Source organism: Biomphalaria glabrata, chromosome 8 (genome assembly GCF_947242115.1).
Source record: "Biomphalaria glabrata chromosome 8, xgBioGlab47.1, whole genome shotgun sequence".
NCBI lineage: Eukaryota > Metazoa > Mollusca > Gastropoda > Planorbidae > Biomphalaria > Biomphalaria glabrata.
In genome coordinates, this window is record NC_074718.1 from 44,359,968 (window position 1) to 44,371,720 (window position 11,753).

The 11,753-nt window shown below is 35.3% G+C and overlaps 1 protein-coding gene across 1 annotated transcript; it reads left to right on the forward strand.

The window, feature by feature from the left end:
* The first annotated feature begins 2,538 nt into the window (after positions 1-2,538).
* LOC106051347 (alkylated DNA repair protein alkB homolog 8-like) lies at positions 2,539-11,178 on the forward strand. The gene is made up of 9 exons (XM_013206524.2): positions 2,539-2,724; positions 3,480-3,723; positions 5,271-5,399; positions 6,419-6,613; positions 7,542-7,612; positions 8,082-8,423; positions 9,018-9,173; positions 9,293-9,442; positions 10,368-11,178. The coding sequence occupies exons 1-9, from the start codon at positions 2,572-2,574 to the stop codon at positions 10,938-10,940; spliced, it is 2,013 nt and encodes a 670-aa protein (XP_013061978.2). The 5' UTR covers positions 2,539-2,571; the 3' UTR covers positions 10,941-11,178.
* The last annotated feature ends 575 nt before the right edge of the window (positions 11,179-11,753 follow it).

The following is an 11,753-nucleotide window of genomic DNA, read 5'->3' on the forward strand; positions in this document are numbered from 1 at the left end:
GTTTTGCTTGTTAATATATTTTCTTGTGTTGAATAGATTAAGTTTTAAGTTAAGAAATACTGAGATTGTTCCATAACTTCTCAGCCAGCACATTACAATGAGGGATGTACTGCACTGATCTATAAATACTTTATAACTACATCTCAGTTTGAAAGAAAATCAATAATTATAAATTAGTACTGATATTACACATTTGAGACCAGTAGAGGGCGAAGAAGAACCTAAAGTGATAACAGCTGGACCATTGTTATGTCTGCTGGATGTGGCATTATATGTAGGTCATGGCTGGGACTGTGTAGCTGTTATCTGAAATCTTCAATCTCAAAAAGCCTTAGTACTAAAAAACTGTTACTATTAACTCACCAATATAAGTAACTGGCACCAAAAGGGCGCATTAGCAGAACTACGGGCAACTTAATATAAAAGACTATATAGCTGCAATCTCCCTGCTCAAACAAGGCATGATAGAGGCTGTTCTTTTTAGCTACATCATCTACAAGTTTCATTAGCCCCCTTTTTTTTTTGTACCACCAAAGAGCATCTAGTCTCCTAGTAATGTTTTTTTATTACTATTTCAGCTTCATCGGGCATCTGATAATACTTGTACTCTGCCAAGTTGCTTCCCTTTAACATTATCATATTTACTACTGCAGTCCCTTTTTTTTTTTTTTTTTAAGAAGTATTTGCCTTTTGATTCAGCCCCACATCTCGGTTTTAACAGACACCAAACAGGTTCTTGTCTAAACCACTGTTAGCAACTACTGGCAATACATAAAATGAAAAATACATATGGGATCTGATATAAAACACTAGCGATATGGTCAAGAATATAATGGAGACCAATGGCTCTGAAGAGAACTAGTGCTGTCGAGGTTTTATGAGCTCCATCATGTTTCTTCTTGAAAGATTCGTTGCAGAGTGTGGTGAAATAGTTATAGTACTTTTTACCATCACAAAAGAGATACAAGACACCGATAGCAAAGACAAACAGACACAAACACTCTTTTGTTCCCCTGGCAATCAAATCATTAAATAAGAACAATCTGGTATAAACTTTGTCACATGTAAATTAGGAGTGAGTCTGGTGTGAATGTACACTTTGGTTTCTCATAGCTATAATGTTTTTTGTTTGGTGTAATGCACAAATTGTAAGACAAATTTCCATACGGACAATAAAGATTATTATTATTACTTGTTTATGTTTGTGTAGCGTCGTGTTCACAACATTGATTTTGAAGTGAAGTTTGAAGATTATAGCTATGAATTAAACGAACTGAAAGTTTCTCTCGCTAGTGGGGATACGGATGGCTGCCTTGTTGTGTGGTATATGCGTCCAGAACAGATGATCGAGGGTCTCGCTACCCTCCACTATCCCCGCTTGTCCTGGGGGAAGTTTGGGCTAAGGGGCAATAAACTTGAAATATGAAAAAAATATTCAAAACAAAATATTTACACATTGGACGGGCGAATGTTTCAATATTAAAATTTTTAAAAAGTCTAAACGGAGCAGCTTTAACGAACATACACTTAGTAGGCCTACATTAGGATTCCAAATATATTGTACATTTTTGGGCTAATTCTAAAAGAAAAACGCGAAAATTATGTCTGTCTGTTACTTTTCTTTGTCCTTATAACCGAGTTAAACGTTAAACCAAATCTTGCTAAAAAGGGGAAGGGGGCGCAAACGAAATTGTTTTCACCACTGGTAAAAGTTTGAGAAACACGGATCTACAGTTTATTATGAAATATTATAGTACATTATATTTTGTATAATTGAGTGCGCATTTTAGCATGTAGGCTACATGGTGTATCTCAATAAATCTCAAAAGTGATTCTCTTGGCTAAAACATTATCTATAGGCCTATAGCCTACCTTACCTAAAGACATGCTATATTTTTTTCTCTTAGCTAAAACAGAAGTCATAGCTTATCAATTTTTCGCTTAACAAAACTGTTAAAGTAAATCTGAAACACGATAGATGTCAAAACACAAATGGCTAAAAAAAAAAAAAAACGACTGGTAAATTCTATAGCCTTATAGGCTACCGCAAGTCCTTTTTTTAACACGAGAAACTTTAGCATTTTGTAGAAGCGAAGTTTTAGATTGTGACTAGATCTATATAATAGGCCTATATATTGTAGATATTTTGAACTAGGTAATACTATATATAGTTATTCTTATTATTTGAGCGCAATGTATTTATAATATTATAATTTTGTTCCTAGAATAAAAAATGGGGGAGGGGGTGCCAAAAATGGCGTGCACCGAACGCCAGTTATACTCGTTTTTAAACAATTACTTCAAGATATCTAGTCAGGATAGAGTCTGGCTTTAACTTCTTCATTATAGTGATTAGAGTGACGTTTTTATTTAAAAAACTCGATTCTTTGACAGTAGTAGGCTACTTCAGTTTACTGGATATCGACGAGTGATACCTGTTCAAAAGGGTTTGAAAAGCACTGAACTAGATCTGGATCTAGAATCTACTGGGTTGAAAGCAATCGTATATTTACTAAATTCTTTATCACTTAGCCGGAATTCGTATCTATAGTTTTGTATATAAATAACAAAATGGCGAGTGTTTTGCTTTCACAGTCACAGCATTCGCAGGCTGAAACTTTGAAGAGTCGTAACAAACAAAATAAAATTGTGAAAAAAATAAATAAACTAAAAATTCTTTTGACTGTTCGCGAAAATCTATCTTTATCGGATGAAGCAACACGGGTAAATGTCTAAATTACTAAATTGTTCTAGTTATTTTTTGTTTGGTAATTTCCCAAGTTTTGTTTTATTATTTTAATTATTTTTAATTTTATTTACTTAAGTCACTTTAGATTGTCTAATAGATACATGACTTTGACACTCACAGTGACTGTCACTGTGATTGTCACTCAGAGTCACTGCTACACATTGTGACACAGTAGTGTCAGTCATGTCAGTGTCACTCACTGTGACACAATCACTAGTCTACCCCAGTCTACTGTGACTACATACAGGAGACAAGCCTCAGTCGGGCTCAGTGGCTGCTATTATTCTGTATTCAGCTCCACTTTTCACTTTTTGTAATTTTGATATCTTGATTCTTGGGCTATGTGTAGAGTCAAGTGTAGATCTATGGGTATTCCAATTTGCCTGGTTCTCTCCCACAAGTTAACAATAGTAGAGTAGTAAGTGGACTGTCAATACTATAATTATATCATATATATATATATATATATATATATATGTTATAATCATATGTTAACAAATGACCAAAGGCAAAGGTCTTGAGTTAGTCTCTATCTACTCACCAGCTTTCTGTACACTGTTCTACTAGTTCTTGTTCTAAGAGACTAGAATATAATTAGTCTAGATCTTCTCTCTACTTAGAAATCTGTACATCTTTCATCATATCATGATTGTAATGATGATCTTTAGTAAATACATAGATCTAGATATTTAGCGATACAAATCGGAGTGAAAGTGATCATTCTTTTCAGATTCTTGTTGTTAAAAATGGAGGCTTGGCAAATAATGTCAATCAAGAGGATCTACTGCCATTGTTTCAGCAGTATGGAGAAGTGCAAGAAATTGTTATGCTACCAAGGAAACAGTATAGCTTTGTTTCATACAGTCTAGAGAGGGATGCTGAACAAGCGTTCAAGAAATTAAATGGCTTTCTCCTTCGCCAGTGCAAAGATCCAACTCAGAATGTTGTGTTGTATTTGTTTTTTGTGAAAGAAGGTAAAATTGAACTTGGCTTTTTCAGTAACTTCATTGAATAAATATTTTAAAGTTTGTTTGTTTTGCATGTTAGATATTCCTTCACAATTAAAGTAAGTAAAAAAAAGTTCCCCTTTCAGACCTTGTGGTCTATAGGGCAGATGATGTAAAGTTCATCTGTTTCTGAGGCCTACGCTAAAAAAGGGTGTCATGTGGCTAGCACAACGACCAACCGCCTTTACTTTTCCCCAACTAATGTCAGGTACCCATTATAGCTGGGTGGACTCAGAGGCGCCTGAAGATCCTGAAATTAAAAATCCACCTTCACCAGGATTCGAACCCTGGTCCCTGGTTCGGAAGCCAAGCGCTTTACCGCTCAGCCACCGTACCTCCCCATTCCTTCACAATTGAAGGTTATTAAATCGTAGCCTAAATTTCCTGCAGGGTGACAGGAAGATTTCAGTCAGAGTTTGAATCTGGGACCATTGAGTCAACAGGCCAGAGCCACATTGCCACATTACCAGGCAGCCATTTAGTTCAGGGTATTTGAAATAAGTAGCAATAGAAATTAAAACATTGTTTTTCCAAGTTTTTAACTTTTACTGGTGTTGTCCCGCATACCCAAAATATACATTTACCTCCTTTAGGGGTTAACCCAGAGCCCCAGTAACAAGTATTTTACTGCATTCTGGGCTTCAGAAATGTATTCTCCTGGCATAATGCATATCCTAGCAAGAAGAGTGCAGGTCAATACTGAAGTGTGAGATACTTGAGATGGTAGAGCATGTACATTTGTAATGGGCTTGGTCTTTGTAAGATCATCCTTGTGTTTAGAAGGACACTTCAAACAGGCCTGTTTTGTTGTAGAAAAATACATTAACAGAGGGACATTAAGTATTTTTGATAGTCCTGATGTAAAAAAGACAAAAGTAGACTTTAGAATCAGAATTGTGAAGACATATTATATACATAAAATGTCTTCTCCAAAAGAACATCGATCTTTCAAAAATTGACCACAAAAACCTATTATGAATGGCCCTACTTATAAAATGAAACGACATCGCTTAATTTAATAATTACATTGTTTAAATTTTGTTAGTCAATTTTACTAGATCAACACTCAAAAATGGTTTTATAAAGCAAATAAAACAGATTTTTTTGTCCTTGAAAAAAGAAAATACCTGTCATCACGTTATGGCAGTTTGAGAAAAGTTGAATGAAAATGACCTAAAATCACGCCGTATGATATTATGAAACCAACTAATAGTCCATAATTCTAACTCTTAAAATTTTTTGTGTTTTAATTTTTTTTCTTTATTTTATGCTAGTTTGCTGCTTATTAGGAAAAGAAATAAAAATCCTAACTTTTGTTTAGGTTGCATGTAACTATTTAGATTTGAATTACTCTCTACACTTACTAAGTAACAATCCAAACTTGAGTAGCAGTTATTGCACAGACATGAGACAAGGGATATGACGTTATGATGGCTGCTTCAATGGGGTTAAACTTACGTCATCTTTTGTTTTTACTCTCCTAATTACACGTCCAACATCTGTTTTCTTTGCAGCCCCTCCCTCGGCACTAGCGTCCAGTGAAATGCCAGGAGGGCTTCATATCATTGAGAATTTTGTTTCTGAGGAAATGGAGCTCTCCTTACTTCAACTTGCCAACTTGGAGGAACAGACAGAGAACCTTGGTAGGACGATTCATCTCGTTACATCTGTATTGTATTGAACATTTATCTCAACACATTGCCATATGTATTTTATCAACATGCATTTGATTATGCAAGGAGCGAAGCTGAAGGTCTTTGAAACTTCACTATCAATAACTGATGCATATGCATGTATTAACCTTTTGAACCAATCAGCCGATTTATTGGTCTATGAATAAAGAAGCAATGCCCTGCCAGCTGGGTATATCAGTCTCATATAAAAGTAGATCAGTCAGTATCAGTAAAAGTCAGTTACTCAGTCATTATCATTTAATAGTCAGCAAATCATTCAGTATCAGTTTAAGAAAAAAAGTCAGTAAATTAGTCAGCATTAGTAAAAAAAAAAAAGTCAATCAATCAGTCAGTATCAGTAAAAAGTAAGAACAACCTTCAGTATACAAACACCTGTTCATGAAGGAGATTGTCAAAAAAAATGTAATTTACTTCTATGTATGAGTGAGTTTGTATTTTAAAACCAGAAGAAATAAAGAATTGCTGTGTAATATGCCATGGCAGTAAACAACAAAGTAAAAGCTGGATTATTTAACTATTTGGTTGATGTCTGCCAGACAGAGGACATGACCCCCAAAAAGGAGGACATGTCTTGGTCTGGTAACCCCATAAGATAATCTAGCTCAGCGGTTCTCGACCTTTTTAGGTTGGCAACCCCTTCTTACGATTCTCCACTATGTGGTGACCCCAACCGCTTTTCCTAATGTTATAAAACAGTTCACTATTTACTATATCTATTTCGTATTCACCTTTTGTTATGCTGCATACTTATGTGACTATTTTTTTAAAAAGCATGACCTAACATACGTGATACCCCAATACATGTTGTCAATGGTCTTAGGCGACCCCCGGCAAATCGATATTCAACCCCTAAGGGGGTCGCGACCCACAGATTGAGAACCGCTGATCTAGCTAATATTAGTTGGAAATATTTTTGAGTTTATTAATTTATTCACTTGAATGATGTGTTTGTGTCATTTATACCTCAGGTATGATGAAACATCGCCAGGTCAAACATTTTGGCTATGAATTTAAATACGACATCAATGATGTGGACGTGAATGACCCCTTACCTCTTGGCATACCCGATGTTTGCCACAACTTTCTCAATAAAGCATTGGACCTTGGACTTGTGCGCTATTTTCCAGATCAGCTAACTGTGAACCAGTACAAAGCAGGACAAGGTAAAGCCAAAGCAATGAGAAACCTCTGCACATGTTCATATTACTTATTGTGTTTTAACTTACTAAAGTTAAGGATTTAAGTAAAGGATTTAAAAAATATGCTAAATTTGAGCTCTCTACCCATAAATGGAAACCTCACCAAAGAAAAGATCTTTGTGTTTTAACTGGTGAATGAAATGTTAACAGAGGCTGGAGAGAATAGAGAAGTAGTTTCAAGCACGTAGCCCAGGACAGTTTTACTTACTAAAATGATTTTTCTTTTCTAATTATAACATTACTAAAAAAAAGGCTCATTAAAGAAAAGATCATCTGTAATGTAAATTATAACTTTTAGAGTCACAGTTAAAAAAAAAAAAAAAAAGAAGCCTAGTTAAGGTTTGACCTACCTAACATCTATAGTATTTTGAGCATTGCTGTAGTATCTCTGGTTTGTTAATCTGATCATTAGAAATAAACTTATCCAAAATCCCCCCCCCCCCCCCCCCCCCCCCGATTTCTATTTGAAAATAAAATAAAGAAAGCTCTAAAGATTCTCTTCTATAAATAGACATTCTAAATCTCTAACTTAACTCTTTTCTTATCATTGATTTTACCCTATGACCATCGTTAAGTCAATACAAGTCATCAATAAAAAAAAACAACAACTGATGCATAAATTCTTTCCTTCCTGATTAAATGATAGAATACAAACTTGTGTAGATAGGCTTTAAAAATTTTTGATAATTGAATGAATGTACAACATTTTAATCTAAGTTTAATCTAAGTTTATATTTAAGTTTCTTAAAATCTAAAAAAAATAGGTCGCAGCTTTGCATAGCATAATTATTATTATCATTAATGTTTTTTATGTAACACAAATTTGTTTTAAAAATTTCTTAATGGGTAATAAACTTGTTTTTTGTTTTTTTACAATTTTGTGTGTGTGTAGGTATACCTCCACATGTGGACACTGTTGAAGCGTTTGAGGATGGTATTATGTCATTGAGTCTGGGTTCACAGGTCAGTATTATGTCATTGAATATTGCGTCACAGGTCATATAGTGAATTGGTTTTTATTGAACACGTATAAACAGTAGAATCCAGTTAATCCAACCATCAATTTATTTGGACCGAACTGACCAGGTCCCAATGTTGTCCAGGTAACTGGATTCGATTGTACATACAATGTTTAAACGAATTGAGTGTTAGGCAATAGGCATTTTATAAACTGCATCAAATTTAGATTTCAATATTCCAGCAGGAATTAGTTGAATGGTTGAATGTTTTTCATCTGGCGAATATGTCAACATCCACATAATTAGATCATTATCTAAATAATTTAAATTCATCTTTACTTGCTCTTCTACCTATCTGTATTTAATTTGATACAGGTTTTTGTTCATAGTATTGAAGTTTGAAGTTACTTATATAGGTTAGACTTACTTAGTTCATATAACCACCCTTTTCTTTTATACATTTTTTTTTGTAGGTTGTCATGGACTTTAGGCATCCTGATGGGAGACATCTAAAAGTAATTTTGCCTCGCCGAAGTCTGCTAGTCATGACCGGTGACTCTAGGTATGTTTGGTCACATGGTATCACACCGAGGAAGTCTGATATTGTTTCAAATCCAAATGGCCAGGGGCTGACGCTTCTTAACAGGGGTACGAGGACGTCCTTCACTTTTAGGAAAGTCATTAGAGAAAGAGGGAAAAACAATGCTGAGAGCGTTGTCAGCGATTCTGGTGAGACCTTACCACACAGTTCACCGCACAGCTCACCACACAGCGACTGTGAGGCTCTGGAACTGGAGGAGAAACATGTTCATAAGGTCTGAATCCTTTTCTTTAAGTATTTAAGTCTTTACTTACCAACTTAATGTAGGTCATAGGGTGGCCAAATCGCTGTACTAGGCTGCATGTCTTGGATACAAAGACAGGTGGAGACAGGGATAATTTACTCAAATATGGACACAAAATTTACTGGACTCAAATTGACATCTGTAGTTGATTGGGGGGGGGGGGTACTTCTTTTTATGCAAACCTTACTGTCAATGCTAGATGCGTTAGTCAATTTTTTATTTCTTGTCTGTTCCCAATATTGAGGTGTATTGTTACTGTGCCAGCCTCTGATGTTAAAGGAAGGCGACTTAAGGAACAGTAACTAAGCTGAGGCATTGTGTATTTTCTTTAGCGCAGCCTGCTTTGAATATTAAAACATTTTAATTGGAAACGTTTTGGAGATAAAAATATAGCACATTGAATCTTAGTTTCATATCCGCAGAGGTTGTGTCCTCCGAGTTAATGTATAAACATCAGCTCACATAATATTCCTTTCTAAATAGTTTTATTAGTCTACAAAAAAAAGTAATAAGTAGCACATTCATTAAATTGTAACCAGTTATTCTTGTTCATTCATCGCCAAGGTGTATGAAGATATAGCCGAACACTTCAGTGGGACTAGATACAAAGCCTGGCCTAAAGTTGTAGATTTTTTGATGGAGCAGCCTCCCTTGTCGCTAATGGCAGACGTAGGCTGTGGCAATGGGAAATGTTTAGGTGTTGCTAAGCAACTATTTGAGGTTAGTATAGTGTGATATACAAATTAAGTTTCTATGTTGTCCAAATTTTGCATTGCGTTAGAACAGAGCTTAAGCATACATGAATTATCTTAATTAATTCTTTTGATGTACAATTTCAGATTGGTAGTGACTACAGTAGTAACCTGGCCAACATTTGTAGAAGTCGTGGTTTTGAAACTTGTGTTGCTGATGTGACCTGTCTCCCTTTCAGATCCAATAGTTTTGATATTGTGTTGTGCATAGCTGTCATACACCACATGGCAACGCAGGTAGATTTTGATACTTTCTGTGATTTGTTTGTCATGATTGTGTTGTGCATAGCTGTCATACACCATATGGCAAGAATACTTTCTGTTATTATGATTGTGCAGGGCTGTTGTGATGTTAGTTTGTGACTTTTTGTGTTTAGCTTTGAAGCTTTGTCTCTTTTTTAACATTCTTCTGTGGAAATCATGTTTTGTGTGTCAAAAGTTCAATTTTAATTATTGCCCAGAAAATAGAAAATTTAAATTTTGTCAAGAAACAGATTATTTAGTGTTAGGGTTAGTGTCACATCTAGTTCTTATATTATATAATACAGATGTTACATCACAAAAGATTATTACGTCCTACGCCTCATGCATTAAGTCAAGTCACCAATGACTTAAATTCTGCCAAGTCATTGGTTTTCCTGGCTGGCTTAGGCAACCCAATCCATGCTCTAATAGCACTATGGCAGAAGGAGGATTTGTACAAATTTGTCCTAGCATATGGAACGAGGAATGTGCCTTTATATCTGTGTTTCTCCTGGGTATTTTATTAGATTTTGTATTTGAAGATTATGGTTCAGTATTTTATGCATAATTGCTACTTTACTTTTGAGTCTTCTGTCCTGAAGGCTTTCTAAATTTAGTGATTTTACTAAAGGTGTTACACTTGTCAAATGTGAATATTCATTATTATTGTTATAGTTTTTCATCTCATTTCGACGGAATTAGTATTTATTACATTTACAAATTAAAACGTTTTCCAGAAGTGAAAATAATTTTTTAATTCTAATTTTTTCCAACCCTGACATAATCAAATGTATTAGACTTAGTGAAACTCAATGTCAGTTTTTCTGAGTTTATGCTCCTTCTGCTGGCCGTCATCACAATTTATATTTTATGTCGACACGTTTGATTGCATATGTTGTTTTTTTTCCACTTATCGCAGGCCAGACGCTTAAAAGCAGTAACTGAGATCATACGTATACTCAGAGAAAGGGGTAAAGCTTTACTCTACGTTTGGGCGATGGAGCAAGAACTTAACAAGAAACAATCAAAGTACATTAACTCTAAGCGACAAGAAAAGTTCTCTGGCAGGAAGTGCACTGGCAAGACTACAGATGACACTTGTAACTCCAAGACAAATACAGAAACTACACCTGCAGAATTACAGTCAGGTGTAACTTGTCAAGACAATCTAAGTACCGGTAGAATTGATATTCCCGACTCTCAAACTGCTCCCAGTGATAGAACTTGCAATCACTTTGCTCCTACAGAGACACTTCCTGTTCACCAGAATAGAACACAGTTTCAAGAACAAAACATGTTGGTCCCCTGGCAACTGAAAACAAAAGCGAACAGTGTGCCGGGGACGAATGAATCGGCCAATGTATTTCACAGATACTATCATGTATTTAAAGAAGGAGAACTCGAGTCACTGTGTCGACAAGTTCCCCAGTGCTCCGTTAACAGAAGCTATTATGACCAAGGAAACTGGTGCGTGGTTTTAGAAAAAAAGTAAAAAAGTTTGTTTCATGTTAGAACATTGACATAGAATAAAAACATTAAATCCTTTATACAACAAAATGTTTTTAATTTTGAGAGTAACACTTCCGTATGTCCTATTCAGTGTTTAAGACTTTGTATGGAGTTGGCTGACCCGGAGATGAGTCTTCAAATCTCATCTCAGTACAAAGATTGTATTTACCAAGACATCCTGTTTTTTTAACCCTTTAATCCCTATTGCAATATATTGCTGTCATAGACATAAATAAATATAGACTGGAAAATGGAAATAACTTCATGTAACTTGAAAAGTTGCATGATCTTCAGTCTTAGAGATTAAACAAAATTACACTGCTGTATAATAAAGTGCACAAAATTGGAAGTCACAAATGTTCGTTTCATAAAACTCTTTTATCGGCCAGTCTATATTTAGTTATGTCTATGGTTGCTGTCTTTACCTTTAGCATCTAATGCACTACACTAGGATGGCTGCCTGGTCGTGCGGTTTGCGCGCTGGACTGTCGTTCACATTTATCGATGGTCGAGGGTTCAAACCCTGCCCGCTCCCATCCCCCGTCGTCCTGCGGGAGGTTTGGACTAGGAAGTAATTATCTTCAACTCTGAAGGAACATCCGAAACATGTAAAACATTTTACAAACATCTACAATGCAACCGGAAGTTAGCAGCAGTTTATTTAAACTCATGCGATGGACAAAACAAAAAGTCACACTTACAAAATTCACTTAGAAATATTTTATTTTATAGTAAAAAACAAAACAAAAACAGGATGTGTTTCTGAAAATGTTTCAAACAAAAATTGTGGGTACAG